Source organism: Hemiscyllium ocellatum, chromosome 32, assembly GCF_020745735.1.
Source record: "Hemiscyllium ocellatum isolate sHemOce1 chromosome 32, sHemOce1.pat.X.cur, whole genome shotgun sequence".
Lineage (NCBI taxonomy): Eukaryota > Metazoa > Chordata > Chondrichthyes > Orectolobiformes > Hemiscylliidae > Hemiscyllium > Hemiscyllium ocellatum.
Window position 1 is genome coordinate 20,755,006 of NC_083432.1, and position 20,303 is coordinate 20,775,308.

At 40.7% G+C, this 20,303-nt stretch overlaps 1 protein-coding gene across 3 annotated transcripts in view; it reads left to right on the top strand.

The window, feature by feature from the left end:
* The first annotated feature begins 119 nt into the window (after positions 1-119).
* Positions 120-20,303, top strand: part of LOC132830881 (uncharacterized) — a 46,487-nt gene continuing 26,303 nt past the window's right edge. For all 3 annotated transcript variants that reach the window (XM_060848796.1, XM_060848797.1, XM_060848798.1), the window contains exons 1-3: positions 120-231; positions 12,041-12,212; positions 16,527-16,694. In XM_060848796.1, coding sequence (XP_060704779.1) covers positions 12,072-12,212; positions 16,527-16,694 — 309 coding nt within the window. In that variant the 5' untranslated portion in view covers positions 120-231; positions 12,041-12,071. The remainder of the gene's footprint in view (positions 232-12,040; positions 12,213-16,526; positions 16,695-20,303) is intronic.

The following is a 20,303-nucleotide window of genomic DNA, read 5'->3' on the forward strand; positions in this document are numbered from 1 at the left end:
CCCTCCGAGCCCCGCCGCCAGCGAAGCCACGGAGTGACGCCCAAATTAACTTACCCCTCCCCCATCCCCCCCCCCCCCCCCCCCCACGGCTCCTGCCCATCCCCCACTTGTTCCGCTCCTCCCCCTCCCCCTGCGCACGAGCCGCCGCCGTCTCTGGGGCTGTTGGCGGTAAAGGTGGAACCAGTTTGAAATTCTGAGGCTGGTCGGAGCGTGCCCGGAGCGGCTGGAAAGGTATAACTTTACCCAGTCAGGAGGAAAGGAGCTTTGTCCTGGTAACGGTGACCCTACCCCCACCCCCCCACCCCCCCACACCCCACACCCCCACCCCCCCACACCCCTCACCCCCACCCCCCTCACTACCCTCACCCCCACCCCCCCACACCCCTCACCCCCACACCCCCCCACACCCCTCACCCCCACCCCCCTCACTACCCACCCCCCCACACCCCCACCCCCCCTCACTACCCTCACCCCCACCCCCGGGATCGGCGGCTGCTGGTTTGAGATCAGTTTAAACCCCTCCGTCCGCACGGTCTGGGGCCCTGTTTCACTCTGGAGGCAGCCTCGGGCCATTAGAGAGAGGCCAAATCGCGGATTAGACCCCATTCGGTGGGAGGAACAGGCCGCTCTTTGTTTGGGTCAAAGTTGTTTGTTTGTTTGTTGTTTGGTTCAGAGACAACAGGTCAGGCCCTGTTTATAATCGGTTATTTATTTGTGTTCCATCCAGTCAGTGTAATCTGTCAATATTTGTATTTCTGAGGGAACTTTACCGAAACTTTGATTCTCACGCGTGTATTTTCCGCATTATATTGGTGTTACTATCCATTTAGACGTGTACATTCAATGTCAACAAAACTGACGTTTATATAGCACCTTTCACGACCACCACCTTCCGCCCACTCCACCCCCAAAACTTCAGGAGACAACGGAGTACTTTTAAAGCGCAGTCATGTTATCATTTCGAAGTGCAACACCCAATTTGATATAATGTCCTCATATCTTTCCCATCTACCTGAGGGAGTAATTTATTTCAATCTCATGGATCATTCAAATATTGTAATAACTATCTCTGACAGTGCATTATGTCCTCAGTACTGCACTGGAATGTCTGCCTGAATTCCAAGTCTGGCATTTGAACCTAAAGATTTCTGATTTAGAGATGAAATTGCCACTACCTGAGCTGATGGATGAAAATTGTAATTATGAAAATAACAAGTTTTTTCCCAGTATGAATAGAGATATGTCGAAGATGGATGCCTGTGTATGTTGATTATATGTGGTATACTGTAAAACCGGGTTTGAAAGGTGTAGAAGCTACAACTTCAAGTAAAACTACTTCAGGCGTTTCCAAGAAATGGTTGTAGTTAAATTCAGTAGAATCTGTCTCATCAACATTTCTGTGTCTACCCTGTCAAGTCTCTTAAGACTCTTGCATATTTTAATCAGGTTGCCTCTCATTGTTCTATATTCCAACAAACCCCATCTGGTCATAAGGCAATTCCCTCCATACCTAGTATTAGCCTTGTGGACTTTGCTATCTGACTATCATTGTTACTATAGATCCTCCAGTTCACAATTGAATCCAAAGGGTGGTAACCATCCTTGTCACATTTTTAAACCAGTGACAAACTGGCTGTTCACTTTGGAATTTCACTTCTCTGTTGCATGAAACTGCTACCTCTGCTTTTGTTTTCAGAGTTAGTTTAGGATCCAACTCTAAGGTTATTTTGTTGTGCATTGGTATTCAAGTTACAAAGGTACAACTACGTTATTTAATTGTCACTCACTAATGCTAGAACTTGAAATCAACTGGCCAACACGTGAAGAAATATATTTTTCAAATGCATCTTTTGAATATCCAAATTTAGATAATCAAATCAATTAGTATACTGTTAGTTTTAGTATTCAAAAGAGAAATGCATGAAAATCCTCAGAAATATTTGAAGTTGTTTCAAAATTGAGAAACATCTCTTTCATAAGCTTTATGTTAAGCATATTTTGAAAGCTATTTGCTAACAAAGAACATAAACAGTAGAGTTTACCCTACACATCAAACAACTGTTATGATCCCAGCTGATGATGTTATTAGACAAATTAGATTACAGACTGAAATCTGGCTTGATAAATCAGTTTGTTTTGCTTCTGTTGAACAATGTATATACACACAATGTTGCAGATTTGGTTTTAACAATAAAGTAAACTTATTTCACAATAAATGAAATTAAAAATGAATAAATTCAAACTGTTTACATAAAACACCAGTTCAAAGATTTTGAAACTTGAAATTTAATTTCATTAATTCAAAAACATTATTTGCACATCTTAAAAATGCCCCTTGTGCAGTTCTCCCTTTCAGTGAGTGGGATGTACATGACACTCAGTTCTCATTGCACCTTCCCCTTTCTCAATCTATCACCATTCAGGTAATCGACCTTCCTGTATTTATGACGAAAGTGACTAACCTCACGTTTATTCATGTTAAACTTCATCTGTATGTTTCAGGGACCATCGTTAAGGAGCAAAAAAATGTTAGTGATAATTTCAGAGCTTAAGATCTTGGCAGCATGGCCACCAGTGTTGGAATTATTAAAATTTGGGATGTTCTAGAATCTAAATTAGTGCAGAGAATTCTCAAAGGGTTAGAGCAGATTATAGGAGATACAGTTAACAGCAAATGTTAATGTTTTACTTCACTAAATGTTCAATATTTTTTCCCTTCCAGATACTGTTTGACCAGCTTTCCAGAATTATCAATTACTATTTCAAGATCCCAAGTTTCCTGATTTTTTGAATAGGGCAGAATATTTTTATCACAAAAATGGCATCAACTGTACAACAATTGGTTCAAAGTCTCTTTTTGAAATAAGTTTCACAACTGTAGTAGCTGTTGGTTTTCAGGCTTTTTTTATAGAACTTGTGATATATTTACAGTTGTTTCAGTTCATGTCAAAACCCTCAAAACATTTTGTTTCATTACCCATTCTCAACAAGTGAACATTGCAGTCATAAGTTGGTTTGAACATCTTGAAAGCTTTTTTGCTTCTTTCTTTTGAGCAAGTGTTCTTATTTCCCCTCATACACATACATTTTAACTGGAAGGAGAACTTGAAGAAACGTGGACTTCATTAATGATAAAAATGAACAGTTAATATAAGCAAAAAGAATAGGAGTAGACTGCACAAATCATTGAGCCTGCTCTACCATTCAGTTTAATTAAAACTGAGCTTTTGTTTAACTCCACTTCCATTGGTTTCCTCACAGCCCAAAAATCTGTCAAACCGAAACATATGAAGCATCCACAACCCTAGAAGATAGAAAATTTTAAAGATTCACAGTGTTGGAGTGAAGAAGTCTGCTCATCTCAGCTCAAATGATTGTCACCTTATCCTGTGATTGTACCCTTGTGTTTAAGATTCTGTAGCTGGGGATAACAATTTCTGTGTCAATCCTGTTCAACTCCATCAGAATCTGGTATGTTTTTTTAAAAAATCACCTTTCATCCATCTGTACTCTCTAGATTAACTAAATTACTAAATTTCCCAAGATCAGTCAACCCAGAAACAAATGTAGCTATTGTCAAGCAATATTACAACCTTGAGGTTCCAATAAGTATTTTTTCAAGTAGCTTATGACAGTTTTTGGGTGAATATTTATAGTATAAAGTCACCATAGTCTTACCAGAGCAATAGGGCTGCATAGAAAGAGAAAATTAGTGATGGTTTAACCTGAGGGTCACCATGCCTCAGCCAGTGCAGGAATTAAACCCATACTGTTGGTGTCACTCTGCATCACAAACCAGCTAACCAACCAACTCCCACTAACAGAGTCTAACAGGAATCATTGTCGCTCAATGATATTAAGATATTGCAGTTACAAAATTAACATCATTTTACTTCAAAAAGTAATAAATTGATTTAAAGATACATGCACAAAGGATAGATTTCTATGTAGTGGCAACACCAACATATTTATAAAGCTCAGGAGTCCTTTATCTAATACTTTGGGACCAACTGGTTTTTGGATAAAGAATATTTTCAGTTTTCAAATACACTTACCATCATGGGTCTGGTTGGGTCCTTTGGAAAGATCTTCATTATTTTCCCCAAAAGGTCCAAACAGGCCGAGAAGCCAAGTTTTTTTTTGAAGGGCCCAAATGCAGCATGTCTACAAGTCCATTCAGAGCTGAAAATGTGTTGCTGGTTAAAGCGCAGCAGGTCAGGCAGCATCCAAGGAACAGGAAATTCGACGTTTCGGGCATAAGCCCTTCATCAGGAAGGGCTTATGCCCGAAATGTCAAATTTCCTGTTCCTTGGATGCTGCCTGACCTGCTGCACTTTAACCAGCAACACATTTTCAGCTCTGATCTCCAGCATCTGCAGACCTCACTTTTTACTACAAGTCCATTCAGGTCTACTTTGAAAAGATCTTCAGGTTTAAAGTCTTCTTGCTTTTCAGACTTGCGAATAAAGCACACTTGAACAGTGTAGCATGTAAAATGTAATGTAATGAAATGTGGTAAGGATCTTCACAGGACTGTTAACTAAACATAATGTGACACTGGGGCACATAAGGAGATATCAGGTCAGGTGTCAAAAGTTTGGTCAAAAAGAAAGGTTTACAAAGGTTCCATGGGCAGTCACACTCACTTCTACTCTGAAGCTCAGCTCCTTTGTCTGCGTTTGGACCAATTTTGAGTAGCCTGGGCAAGACCCAAACTGAGTGTCAATGCGCTGGTTATTACTGAACCAGTGTCATTTGAAAGCACTGATAACAAACTTACTTCTACACTGGTGATGGTTAAGAGAAGATTAATAAGTCAGTAATTAGCGAAGTCAGATTGTTCCTGCTTTTTGTAAGTAGGAGATAAGTGGATATTTTTTAACATTACTTCTTAAAATTCAGTGTTATAGCCTGATTAAAGGTGTATAGCCTTTACAGTATTCAGTTCCTACAGCTTTTTCTTGATATCACATGCATCCAGTAGAATTGACTGAAGACTGGCATCTGTGATCCTGGGGATCTTAGGCAGAGGCCAAGATGGATCATTAACTCAGCACTCCTGGCTGAAAAGTATTGAAAACTTTTCCGGCTATCTTTTGCTCAATGTTGTGTGCTTTGCAGTGTGGGTGGTGTTATTTGTGAAGTTTCTCCTTCCTTTTCTTAAAATTATCCACCATAATTCACAGTTCAATCTGGCAGGGCTGCAGATATGTGTTGGTTGTAGGATCATTTACCTCAGTTGACTGGTTGGAGATTCAAGAACTAGCAGGTACAGTCTCAGAATTTGAGCTAGACTGTTCAGGAGAGTTGTCAGAAAGCACCTCTACACACATCTATGTGAAATTATCCACAAACAGCCATTGATTTTGGAACAGTTGTTAGTTTTAAATCTGAGATTTTTTTTAAGTGAAGGTATTAATGGACATGGGCTAAAGGCAGGTAGGTATGTGGAGTTTAACCAGCCATTAACTCATTAATTGGCAGAACAAACTCCAAAGCATTGAATGGTCTACTCCTCCTGTGTTCCTCTGTTATGCAGCTTTTGAATTTGCTATGCAAATAGTCCTGTAGTATAGCTTCATCCAGGTTGACTAATCCCAGGCCAGAATCTCATCACCAAGTCACCCTTTATTTACATGTGCACAGTACCAGCTAGCTCAGAGCCAGTCCCCAGAGTCAAGAGACTGTGAAACTCCTGTTTATATCTGCCCACCAGGGCTCCCTAGTTGGCCCAGGTTAAAAGCCCCAAACAGGGATCGCCTACTCAGAGTTCCACCTAGTTCTAATCACTATATCTTCCTATGCTCTTCATTGATCTGGTAATGGTAGAGTAGGGATCATGCTGGATCTTGAAGTTACAGATCATGGTTGACTATAACTCTGTTGCTGTTGATGGTCCAAAGTACCTCTGTGTTGCCCAGTTTGAATTGCTACATCTGTTTGCTATATACCCCATTTTGCAGTCATAATGCCACACAACAAACGTGAGATGAGTGAAGACTTTCTACGTGTTGCAAGGGTTTGTATTACTAGCGTTCTAATCAAGGTTCTTTTAAGGCAGAATATTGGGTGCATCTCATGTTCCTGACATTAACTTAAGGTTTTATGAGTGCTAGAAATGTTTATGCTGCTCCTGCTGCAAACTTGTGAATGTCCAGGAGTGTCCCCAGCATGTGGAAGAGAGCGCTATTCAAATGTTTTTAGTTGTCCTAAAGATGTCAGAATGAAGACTGTATAAAGTTTGTTTTGAAGTGATTCAGAAATGAGCACTAATTAGTGCTCCAAGTAGATTTCACAGCTAAAGGGGCTTTATTGAGAATTTATAAAGAGCTACTTTAACAAGGTATGATAATATAAACTTTATAACTTTAATAACTGTTCATGGATTGAAAGATTTAGCAAAAGTAATCTGATAGACATGGAAAGAAGCAGCAATAACTCCGTCTGGAATAAACTGTTCCTCAAGATGAAAGTGGCAAAGAGAAACTGATATAAAGAAGTTAAAAGCAAAGTGTGAATTAACCATTTCTGGGAAGAAGGAACATTTAAATATCTGTTTCCTGAAGAGAGAGAAGATTACAGCTGCTTGATAGCCTACTGCCCCATGACAAATGGGCAATTAAGTCTGCCTGAAGAAGTAATGTTCTGAAGTAGAGGGCTTAATTGCAAGAAAAGCTGTATTTTAAAGAGTTAGCTAACCTCAAATGTAATGAGAAACAGGGAGCTACTTCTGATAAGAAGGCAGGCCACAGACATGAGGTCTTCAAAAGTGTAATAAGTGTTGGGAATGAAAGAATCTAATTATTTATCAATAATGTCACACCAAACCTTGAAAGAGAGAAAATTGTAAAATAATCCAACAACAGAATTTTGAAGAACAACATTGCACAACGATCGAATCCTGGACACTTCCAGAGGCAAATCACTCTTGGTGAGCTTGTGGCCAAATTCGACCATTAATCAGATGATAGCCAAGGTTGGGTTTGTGAGCCTTTGCTTGCTCACTTGAGGGGTCTTATTTTGTTTGCTACATGCAATAAAATTTAAGTAATTGTTTTTGTACTTGAGTCTGAGCAATTTCTTAATAAGTAGTCAAATTAAAGGTAACTTGTTTGCTTATGATGTTGGCTGGCCAGCATTTATTGCCTGTCCTTAGTGTCCTTGAGAAGGTGGTGATGAGCTGTCTTCTTGAACCACTCCATTCCATGTGCTGTAGGCTGACCCACAATGTCTTCCTGGAGGAAATTCCAGAATTTTGACCTTCAGAAATGTAAGCAACAGTAATATATTTCCAAGCCAGGATGGTGAGCTTCTTGGAAAAGTATGCATGTGGTGGTGTTCCCAGTTATCTGCTGCACTTGTCCTTCTAGATGGAAGTGGTTGTGGGTTTGGAGGGTGCTATCTAGGGATCTCTGGTGAATTTCTGCACTGCATCTTATAGACAATACACGCAGCTGCTACTGAGCATTGATGTTGGATCGATGTGGCGCCAGGCAAGTGGGAAGTACAACATCACACTCCTGACTTGAGCTGTTTAGATGGGGGACAGACTGTTGGGAGTCAGGAGATGAATAATTCATCCAGGTATTCTGACCTATTCTTGAAACACTGTTTATGTGGCAAGTCCAGTTGAGTTTCTGGTCAATGGTCACCTAAGGATGTTGATGGTGGGGCATTCAGTGATGGTACAACCATTGAATGTCAAGAGACAATGGTATGCTCCCACTCACCTGGTCAGCCACATTTTTCTTTGTTCCCTTTTTTTGTCTTTGTTTCTTCATCTCTCTTTTATATTAAAGTTCACCTTTTCTGTGGCTGAGGTAGAGTAAAGATGGTTGCAGGGGCCTGTTATGGCAGCGGCAGAGTGATGGATCCAGATGTCCATTCCTTATGGCCATAGTGGCCACAGCTTTATTGTCAGTGGGTCTGTTTCATTCTTACTGGCCAGTGATGTAGCAGTTTCAGTGGGAGTTATAACAGTGGCGGCATGGTGGTTCTGGATAGTTTCTTGTGGCTATGCCACAAGAGGCAGTGGCTTCATCATCCCCCACTTGGTAGGTCTGGTCTATCCCTTATTGCTGTGGCAGCTTTGCAGTGGCTTTGGTGTCTGTATCTGCAGTGGCTGCATGGTGGGTACTGTCCAGATATCCTTGCTTTAGCAACCTCAGGGGTGTCTTTGACTGCATCCCGCAGCTATCCCATAAACCCAGATTGCCATGTGGGCACCAAGAGATGAACTAATTTTGTTTCAATTATTTATTTTTATAATTAAAATGGTACCGAATTATGGCAATGCATGCATATTTCACGGCATTTTCATAAATACAGGTAACAATAAATTGCTTTCTATTGTTAGTGGCGATGTTATTGCCTGGCATTTGTGTGTTGTGAATGTTACTTGCCACTTGTCATTCCATGCCTGGATATTGTCCAGATCTTATTGCATTTGAACATGGACTGCTTCAATATCTGAGAAGTTGTGAATGGTGCTGAACCATTGTGAATGGTAAGATGTCCTAAGCCCAGCAAGTTTGTTGCTGATACTCATTGATTCCAATTTTGCTAGGGCTCCTTGATGCCACACTCTGTCAAATGCCTTCCTGTCGAGGACTGTTGTTCTGACCTCTCCTCTGGACTTCAGTTCTTTTGTCCATGTTCAAACCAAGGTTATAATGAAGTCAGGAACTGAGTGGTCCTAATGGAACCCAAATTGGGCATTAGTGAGCAGGATATTGCTCAGGAGGTGCTTTACTGATAATGGAGAATGGGCTGGTAATTGGCTGGGTTGGATTTGTCTTACTCTTCTTGTACAGGATGTACTTGTCCAAACTCCTGAACTAGGTGATGCGGGTTTAAGTTTCACTTCAAACGTGTGTCATGAGATATCTGAACAAATTGAACAAAAGACATATGTAAACAAGGATTCTTGTGGTTCAGTTGTGGTGTCCTTTCCATTGAACCAAGAGACCTGGATTGAATTGATCAGTGCATTGAGTGTAGGAATTTGGAGGTCATGTTGCGACTGTAGAGGACATTGGTTAGGTCACTATTGGAATACTGCGTGCAATTCTGGTCTTCCTATAATAGGAAGGATATTGTGAAACTTGAAAGGGTTCAGAAAAAGATTTTATAAAGATGTTGCCAGGATTGGAGGTTTTGAATGAAAGGGAGAGGCTGGATAGGCTATTTTCCATGGAGCGCGGAAGCTGAGGGGTGACCTTGTAGAAATTCATAAAATTGAGGGACATGAATAGGGTAAATAGACAAAGTCTTTTCCCCAACATGGAGGGGTCCAAACCTAGAAGGATTAGGTTTTACTGTGTGAGGGGAAAGACTAAAAAGGGACCCCAGGTGACTTTTTTCACACGGGGGCTGCTGCATGTATGGAATGAGCTGCTGGAGGAAGTGGTGGAGGCTAGTACAATTACAACATTTAAAAGGCATCTGGAAGGGTACATGAATAAGTAGGGTTTAGAGGGATATGGGCCAAGTGCTGGCAAATGGGACAAGATTAATTTAGGATACCTGGTCGACATGGATGAGTTAAACCGAAGGTTCTGTTTCCGTGTTGTATATGACTCTATGGTGTTGAGTACCACCTGTTCCAGAGTTGTGCAGTAACATCTGAATGGGTTAATTAGAAAATATCCAGGAAACATTCTTTACCATAATCGATGTAGTATCAGTTTCACACAGTACAAATAGGACCATAATGTTCTTCTAGTAACCAGTTTGATTAGTTTTGTCAGACATCTGTCTTGGTTACAGTCATTAGCAGGTGTCATTCAAAATTTGCAATAAACTACTGAAGCTTTGTTCTGCTTGTTTTCTATTTAGCTCTGGGATTATAAACATTGCAAAATCAGTAATTTTGCTCTTTATGTTCTGAATTTGTGGAAGGCAGAACTCCAAAATGGTATGTACTCAAATGCACCCATAATTCTATACTTTGAGCTCATAAGTACAATAGAAACTGAAACTAACTAAAGGATCAGCCATTTGGCATCTTAAATTACAAATCTGATACTTTTTGTTTTAAAATGTTTCCTTAAGGTGAGGAGGTATAGTGATCAGTCTAAACTCTGCCCAGAGACAAGCCCATGTGATTTGGTTGTTGTGGTAAAAGGCCCAGACCATGGCTACAAAATATCAAGTTTTAGTTTTGTATCTTGATACAAAAGAGGAGTAACTAGTTTTCTGGGTATAGTGATCCACAGGGCTGGACCAAAACAGTTATTTTCCTCTAATTTGCACAGCAATATCGTGTTGGATCAGCCACTAATAAGGATTCAGATATGAATTGGTTTCCTGCTTGAAAAGATGGGATTTGTGAAAATTTAAGGACAAAACAGTTGTTTGAGTGCCTTGCTGTTGGAATTTGTCTTTGGAGTTCTCAGAAAATGTGTCGGGTGGCTTTCAGAGGACATTGGAATTCTTGCCGTGATGTTGCAGGCAGAAGTGTGGGAAAAAATCATCAAGGCTGCAAAATTACATGGAGGGTGGCATAACATTCAAACAAGCTGTAATGTATTTGATATGTAAGGTAACAGTAACTGTGAATGGTGGTGATCTTCACAGCCAAGTTTTTTGAATTTTAAAGTTGATAGAAACTTGATTATATTAGTATTCAAACTTGCTATCTTTTTTGAGAATGATATTTGATTGATATCTAAGAAAATGTTGCACCATTACCAGAAATGCAGTAAAGTAGCCAACATAACTAGTTTAATACAGTAATCTAATACTATGTGGGCCTATTTAACATCAATTTCTTGACCTGAGCTGCAACAAAATGAATCGAAGGACAATAACAAAAGATGGATTTTATGTTTTTTGAGTAAAATTGGAGAAGTTAGAACACTTGTCCAGCATTTGAACCTGAAATTTAACTGAAATTTGATAGTTCAGCCAAGCTTTTTTTTTACAGCAGGTTTTGGTCAGTTAAATGATGAGTAGTTACAGCCACAGAAGTATTGTAAAGCTACTTTGATAATCCAAATTTTGCAGTTGTATTGGTCGCAAAAAATGATAGCAAGGTTTGGCTGTCATTACACTGTAAAACCAATGAGTTCTGATGTCTGAAGAAAGCACAGTTGTCAGTGTTTTACGAGATGTGCCTTTGAAGTCTTCCATATCTCTCAACTTCTGCTTGACAAACTCTAGATTTGTGTAATAAATCTTATATTTGAAAAATACCATTTGTCGCCATGATTAAAAATATCATAAATTAAATTAGCTTGTAAAAGATTTTATCATAGCTACCATAACACATGTATATGTCCAAACATTTACTCTAATATTTAAAACAGTGATTGATAAGACCTGATTCTTGCACACTAATTCTCACCAACATTGTGGCTGGTAGCTCTGTGATATCACTATCAATAGGCATGAGGGATCCCTCTCTGGCTAGTGCTAAAATCAAATGAATGTCAGGAAAGGTGAAATCCACAGACACGGCTAGCAAGGTATTCATGGACTGTAGCATGAGCATTACTTTGCCATTGTTTTCAAAATCCAAGTCTTGTTTAGTCTAATCAACTCCTCGTACATGAGCATTTGAATCCATAATAACAAAGCAAATAAAGTATAAAATTAATTGCTGAGGTGAACAGCTAGGAAAACCGCATTTCACCCCAGTTTGTCTACCTGACAACTATAAAGTTTTCTTCATTGTAACTGGCTAAACAATATCTATACAACTTAAGCCAACACAACTGGAACCATTTGTAAACGGTTTGTAGAGCAGAACATCAAGTTCAGGTTACCTCTTTGATGAGAAAGTGAGGTCTGCAGATGCTGGAGATCAGAGCTGAAAATGTGTTGCTGGAAAAGCGCAGTAGGTCAGGCAGTATCCAAGGAACAGGAGATTCGACGATTCGGGCATACGTCAAATCTCCTGTTCCTTGGATGCTGCCTGACCTGCTGCGCTTTTTCAGCAACACATTTTCAGCTCTTACCTCTGGTCAGCTTCACGTGAATTCACAATTGAATGTATTGACCTGTAAGTTTTTTACACAGTTGACCTATTTCTTTTCAGAAAATCTTCAAGGACATTTGAACCACAGAAGATGCCACACAGGTGCTTGGTGCAAGGGTATGAAAATGGCACAGTAAAGAATTGTTTCATTTCTGGCAAGACATTTTACCTGGATCTTCCAAATAATAAAAACTCAAAGTACCTGGAGGACATTGTAAAGAAATTGGGAGGGGTATGTACATCTGAAACTTCCCATTAACCCTGCTATTGCCTTTTTAAAATATTTTGACCAACTATATAAGAACATTCCAACTATCCTTAACAATTTCATTACAAATAAGAAATTGGTTTGATTGAAATTTAATAATTGCATGTCATACTGTTTCCATGCAGTTTCACAGTAAGCTTTAGGTTAAATAGTTAATCAAGAAAGTTGCAAATTAAACAATATTTTCAAACTAGATTTGAAGAGACTTGAGCTCTTGAGAGATGCTATGCATAAGTACACAAAATAAACCCAGAACAATTACGAATGAAGTAATGGAGAGTAGGACAAGAAGACACTGGTTCTAATCAATAGAAATTTAATACCAATGACAGCAAATGTTTAAGATAGACTGATCTGTGAAATGGGCTTCTAAACAACATAGTGGAATCAAATTAATTTAAACTATGATGAATGTTCTCTCCTGTATATGTGGATGAGTTAAAGTGGATTGAAAGTCCTCCTTCATCCATGTCCAGCTTCTGATAACTGGGAGCAATAAGATTAAACGTATAAATGATAGTAAAATGACAGACAGGTCTATTGGTTTTTTTTCTTTAAAATCAACCAGTTCAGTCATATTATGCCATACCCCTGGAGCAGGTGAGATTTCTGACATTCTGGCCCAGAGGTGAGGAGAGCACTCATTTGCCACTTGAGACCTTTGGACAACCAACATTTTGATCCCTGGGTTGGATTTGAACCACCAACCTTTCAGTGAGAAGCCAAACATTGTAATCAATGGCCAGGCCAGGTGTCAGAACTCTTGATGAGCGAGCACTTCAGTAATAACGATCACAACTCCCTGACCTTTACTGCAGTCATGGAGAGGGATAGGACAGACGTTATGGGAATGTATTTAATTGAGGGAGGGAATAGCACTTCTATTAAGTGCCTAAATTGGGAACAGATGTTCTCAGGAAAATGCATGACAGAAATATAGAGGTTGCTTAGGGAGCACTTATAGAGAGGTTTGTCCCACTGAGGCAAAGAAGGGATGGTAGGGTGAAGGAACCTTGGCTGACAAGGGATGTAGAACATCTAGTCAAGAGGAAGAAGGAAGCTTACTTAAGGTTGAGGAGGCAAGGATCAGACAGGGCTTAAGAGGATTATAAGATAGCCAAGAAGGAACTGAAGATTGGACTTAGGAAAGCTAGAAGGGAGGGTGAAAAAGCTTTAGTGGGTAGTATTAAGGAAAACCCTAAGGCATTCTACACTTATATGAGTAGCAAGAGGATGACCATAGGGAGGGTAGAACTGATCAGGGATAGTGGAGGGAACTTGTGCCTGCAGTCGGAGGTGGTAGGGTAGGTCCTTAATGAATAGTTTGCTTCAGTATTCAGTACTGAGAGGAACTTTGTCATTTATGAGGACAGACTGAAACAGGCTGATATAATCAAACAGGTTGATGTTAAGAAGGAGAATGTGCGGAAAAATTTGAAAAACATAAGGATAGATGAGTCCCCTTGGCCAGCCAGGATAGTATCAACGTTGCTACAGGAAGCAAGGGAAGAGATTGCTGTGCCGTTGGCGGTGATCTTTGCGTCCTCACTGTCCACTCTAGTAATGCCAAATGATTGGAGGGTGGCAGATGTTATTCCTTTGTTTAAGGAAGGGAATAAGGATATTCCTGGGAATTACAGACAAGTCAGTCTTACATCAGTAGTTGGCAAACTTTTGGAGAGGGTTCTGAGAGACCAGATTTCTGATTACTTGGAAAACCATAGTTTGATGAGAGATAGCATGGCTTTGTGGGGGCAGGTCATGCCTCACAAGCCGATTTGAAATCTTTGTAAAAAATCACAACACTAGGTTATAGTCCAACAGATTGATTTGGAAGCACTAGCGTTTGGAGCGCTTGTGCTTCCTGGTAAACCTGTTGGACTATAACCTGGTCTTGTGTGTTTTTTTTTAAAACTTTGTACACCCCAGTCCAACACCGGCACCTCCAAATCATTAATTCTGTGAGGATATGATAAAACACATTGTTGAAGGTAGAGCAGTGGATGTGGTGGACATGGATTTTAGCAAGGCATTTGATAAGCTTCCCCATCCTAAGCTCATTCAGAAAGTAAGGAGGCATAGGATATAGGGAAGCTTTGCTGTCTGAATACAGAATTGGCTGGCCCATCGAAGACAAAAGGTGATAATAGATGGAAAGTATTTAGCCTGGATCTCGGTGACCAGTGGTGTTCCAAAGGGATCTGTTCTGGGATTTGTGATATTTATAAGTGACTTGGATGAGGAAGTGGAAGGTTGGCTTAGTAAGTTTGCCAATGGCAAGAAGGTTGGTGGAGTGGTGGATAGCATGGAGGGCAGTTATAGGTTGCAGCTGGACTTTGACAGGATGCAGAACTGGGCTGATAAGTGGCAGATGGAGTTCAACCTGGAAAAGTGTAAAGTGATTCATTTTGGAATGTCAAATTTGAATGCAGAATACAGGATTAAAGGCAGGATTCTTGGCAGTGGAGAGGAACAGAGTGATCTCGGGGTCCACGTCCATAGATTTCTCAAAGCTACCACCAAAGTTGGTAGGGTTGTTAAGCCATATAGTGTGTTGGCTTTCATTAAGTTTAAGAGCCGCAAGATTGTGCTGCAGCTCTTTTAAAGCCCTGATTAGACCACACTTGGAATATTGTGTTCAGTTCTGGTTGTCTCATTACAGGATGGATGTGGAAGCTTTAGAGAAGGTGCAGAGAAGATTCACCAGGATGCTGCCTGGACTAGAGGGTATGGGGTGTACAAGATGATGAGGCATAGATAGAGTGAATAATCAGATACTTTTTCCCAGGGCAGAAATGGCTATCACAAGGGGGCATAATTTTCAAGTGATTGGAGGAAGGTACAGGGGAAATGTCAGAGGTAGGTTCTTTACACAGAGAATGGTGGGTGCGTGGAATGCGCTACTAGCAGTGGTAATAGAGTTAGATACATGAGGGCTGTTTAAGCAATTCTTGGATAGGCACGTGGATGATAGTAAAATGTAGGGTGCTTCGGTTATTTTGATCATAGAGTAGGATAAAAGGTCGGCACAACACCAAGTGCTAAAGAGCCTGTATTGTTTTATGTTCTAATTGCACCTCATTGACCGCTGTGGCGGGTTAGGTGAATTAATGCTTTTCCCAGAAACAAGGAATAACGAGAGCTTTAAATGAATTCAGCAAGTCAGTGTTTAAAGAAAAATGTTGTCAAATTCTGAATGTGTTTACGTAAATGTGTGTAAAGTCATTAAGTTTTCAAGTTTTGAATTATATACAGAAGATATGGTGTATAAAAAAAAATTCTTGAAGGAATTTTAAAATTCTGTCTTAAGAATATCATTAATCACATTGCTAAACTGAAAATTTAACAATCTAAGGCCTTCAAAAGAAAAAGTGAAGGAAAAGGTGGGTTTGGATCAGTCACTCCATCATTATGTTCTTGTATATAGAAGTAGAAGAATTTAGTTGTCAGAACTGAATTTTCATTCTAATCATTTATTCTTCGAAGATTGTTTAGGTTTGGATGTTTAAAATTGGGGATATTTGATGTTACAAAGAAATCTACACATAAAAATATTTAAGTATCTCTGAGGAGAGAACAGTCTACCATAACTGAACATATGATGTTTGAAAAATAATTTTAGGAACCCTTCAATGTCTCTTAGTAAAATTTCCTATTGCAGTTTCAACAAATCTAGAAACAGAAGCTCTGAATTTTTTCACATTATCAACTCTGACTACTGCGGCTAGAGGACTTCCTTGAAAGCGAAGCTGGTTTGTCCAGCAAGTAGTTGAAATACAATTCAAAAAGTTGATAAGTTGGAAGTTGTTACCTGCCCTTTTAATTTTACTTGAATTTTTGAAAATACTATTATGGGAGCTGCAATTTAACTCTGTCACATTCGAGTTGTAGGGTTAGCAAGATAAGAACAGGTTTTTCAGATTTTCTGTTAATGTTGTGCAGTGACTTCCCATCAAATCGAACTGCAGACTTTAACTGATGCGATCCCAAGTGCTCTTTACAAATATAAAAGCCGTTTTTCTTCTCTTTTCCTAACAGTGCAGCATTTGCTTTCCAATATTTCGTCCATCACTGAGATACCTTCACTGAATTTAAGAGGGGGTTGTAGTGCAATATTTTTAAATTTTTCAATGAAAACGTATTCAAGGCAAATGTAAAGTTACTTATCTGGGGTTTATCGTGAGTTTTCTGGGATTTTATATTTAATGAGTAAAGTTTTTATTATGATTTTCTGGTTCACATTTTTGCCTCTTAGTACTTTTCTACTTTCTATTTCAGACAATAGAAAGTTTTCTCAGTAAAGAAGTGAGTTACGTGATTTCCAACAGCAAAGAGGCAAAGCTGCAGAATGCATCCGTCAATTTAGCACCTATTCCAAACAGAGACCAGATAAAAAACAATCCAGTTGGTACCCCTCAATCTGTCGGTCCCAGAGATAGCCAGATGGTAAGTGAGCAAACTAGAAATGGTACATTTTGCATATTTATGTTCTGTTGTATAAGGTGCTGAATGTAATTTGATGATGTCTACTAAGCTGAGAGTTTTGTTTTAGATCCTCTTAGTGCTACTCAAAATAATTGGCAATTCATTTTGGCTGAGTTTGTTGCTTAGGTAGCAAATTAGCTGATCGCATTTGAGATTAACTTCTGTGTTCTGTAGGTCCTTAAATACTCAATGAGCAACAGTTTCTTGGGGACCTTCACTCCTATAAAGATGAGGATGAGAAATTAAATTGCCCTAATTAGCCTAATGTTTGAGTCAGTGCCTTATCAACCTGGTCTTGGAGTGGGTGCTTGGATGCATAGCACTCTTTACATTCAAGGGTGGGAACTCTGCCTGCCATTGGGAGTCGTTCCGTTAGTTTAAGAGAATCCCATATACGGAGCAAAGGAGTATGTTTGTCTCAGTGTATTTTAAGGGATGATGTATAGTCATGCATGGGTATCCTCAATCCCATGTTGTTACCTTTGACTGAAACTTAAATGTGTTGAATTATAGCTGCACCTAATTTTCCTGGATCAGTCAGTTCAATAGGGATAAGTCATTGAACTTGGGGGAACTTTGTAATTTGTGGTACTAACGAGTGGGCTGCAAGGCCTTCAGGATCTTGACTGTTACTTTTTAAGTAAATAAAACCTGTGATAGTGGTGACTGGAGAGGCAGTGACACATGAAACGAAAAATTATTAACCATGCAGAAATTAATTTGGTTTGTTATTAGCTTGCATAAACTGCTTCTGCCTGTAAGATTTCTCTTTCATTGTGACAAATAACACAAATGGGAATTTGAGATGGATCTGATTTTAGTTATTATTGTAAATTAGGAATTATATTTAGAATCAAAATTTGAGTGAGAATGACAAGGACATATGGTATTCTGAACTCTACATCTTAACTGCTTTCAATAACTGGGACTGAATAACTTTGTTTACAGCAGTGTTATACAGTCATAGAGTTGTAGAGATGTAAGGCATGGAAACAGACTCTTCAGTCCAACCCATCCATGCTGCTGACCAGATATCCCAACCCAATCTAGTCCCGCCTGCTGCACCTGGCCCATATCCCTCCAAACCCTTCCTATTCATTTACCCATCCAAATGCCTCTTAAATGTTGCAATTGTACCAGCCTCCACTACTTCCTCTGGCAGCTCATTCCATACACGTACCACCCTCTGTATGAAAAAGTTGCCCCTTATGTCTTTTTTCCCCTCTCACCCTAAACCTATGCCCTCTAGTTCTGGACTCCCTGACCCCAGGGAAAAGACTTTGTCTATTTATCCTATCCATGCCCCTCATAATTTTGTAAACCTCTATAAAGTCACCCCTCAGCCTCCAACACTCCAGGGAAAACAGTCCCAGCCTGTTCAGTCTCTCCCTATAGCTCAAATTCTCTAACCCTGGCAATATCCTTGTAAATCTTTTTTGAACCCTTTCAGCTTTCACAACATCTTTCCAATAGGAAAGAGGCCAGAATTGCACGCAATATTCCAAGTGGCCTAACCAATGTCCTGTACAGCTGCAACATGACCTCCCAACTTCTGTACTCAATACTCTGACCAATAAATGAAAGCATACCAAACGCCGCCTTCACTATCCTATCTACCTGTGACTCCACTTTCAAGGAGCTATGAACCTGCACTCCAAGGTCTCTTTGTTCAGCAACACTCTAGGACCTTACTATCAAGTGTATATGTCCTTCTAAGATTTGCTTCAACCCCACCTTAGCTCATGGGTGCTAGCATCTTACAGCTTCAAGCTTCCAGATGAAAGGGGTAGCCATGGGCACCTGCATGGGCCCCAGCTATGCCTGTCTCTTTGGCTACATAGAACAGTCCATCTTCCGTAGTTACACTGGCACCACTCCCCACCTCTTCCTCTGCCACATTGATGACTGCATGGGCACCACCTCATGCTCCCGCGAGGAGGGTGAGCAGTTCATTAGCTTCACCAACACATTCCACCCCGACCTTAAATTCATCTGGACCATCTCTGACACCTCCCTCTCCTTCCTGGACCTCTCCATCTCCATCAATGACGACCGACTTAACACTTGGCATCTTTTACAAATCCACCAACTCCCACAGCTACCTGGATTACACCTCTTCCTGCCCTACCTCCTGCCAAAATGCTATCCCATATTCCCAATTCCTCTGCCGTATCTGCTCCCAGGACGACCCGTTCCACCACAGGACGCACCAGACGGCGTCCTCCTTTTAAAGACTGTAATTCTCTTCCCTCATGGTTGAAGATGCCCTATAACGCATCTCATCCACGTCCTGCACCTCTGCCGTCAAACCTCCCCTCCAACTGCAACAAGGACATAGCCTCTCCGGACCTCACCTTCCAACCTACCAACCTTCCCATAAACCACGTCATCTGCCAACATTTCCACCACCTCCAAACGGACCCCACCACCAGGGATATATTTCCCTCCCCACCCCTTTTCTGCTTTTCACAAAGACTGTTCCCTCCGTGACTACCTGGTCACATCTATGCCCCCAAAAACCCACCCTCCCCTCCTGGCACCTTCCCCTGTCACTGCAGGAATTGCAAAACCTCCATACCTCCCCCCCCTCACTTCCATCCAAGGCCCCAAAGGAGCCTTCCATATCCATCAAAGTTTCACCTACGCATCCACCAATGTCATTTATTGTATCCATTGCTCCGGATTCGGTCTCCTTTACATTGGGGAGACTGGACACCTTCTTGCAGAGCGCTTTAGGTAACATTTCCGGGACACACGCACAAATCAGCCCAACCACCCAGTGGCTGAACATTTCAACACCCCCTCCCACTCTGCCGAGGGCATGCAGGTCCAGGGCTGCCTCCACTGCCACTCCTTCACCTGACGCCTGGAGGAGGAACGCCTCATCTTCCACCTCTGAACACTTGAACCCCAGGGCATTAATATGGACTTCACCAGTTTCATCATTTCCCCTCCCCTCACCTTACCCCAGTTCCAACTTGCCAGCTCAGCTCCATCCTCATGATCTGTCCTACCTGCCAATCCTCCTTCCCACCTATCTGCTCCACCCACCTCTCTGACCTATCACCTTCATCCCACCTCCATACACCTATTGTACTCTTAGCTACCTTCTCCCCAGCCCAACCTCCCTCCCATTTATCTCCCCATCCCAGAGCTCCCTGCCTCATTCCTGATGAAGGGTGTTTGCCCAAAACGTCGATTTTCCTACTCATTGGATGCTGCCTGATCTGCTTTTCCAGCACCTAAAACTTCCCAGCCTGTGATGTGTATAATCCAACAAAGTTATGCACAGTTGTTACAATCGACTTCATTCTCTACCAACTGCATGAAAAGCTGAATTAATAAAAATTCGCGATTTAATAAAAATATATTGGTTCAAAGTCTTGAAAGTAATAGAAGATAAGTAAAAGGAAGTATGATAATTTCACATACTTGAAGTAGCCTGGAAGATTCTGCATTTCACTGCAACTCACAAAAACACTAGAATCTTCTGGCCCCTCTTGCTGCAATGACCTTACCACATTATGCTATAATGCGTCCCTGACTTCTTGTCACAGAAACATTTCAGAC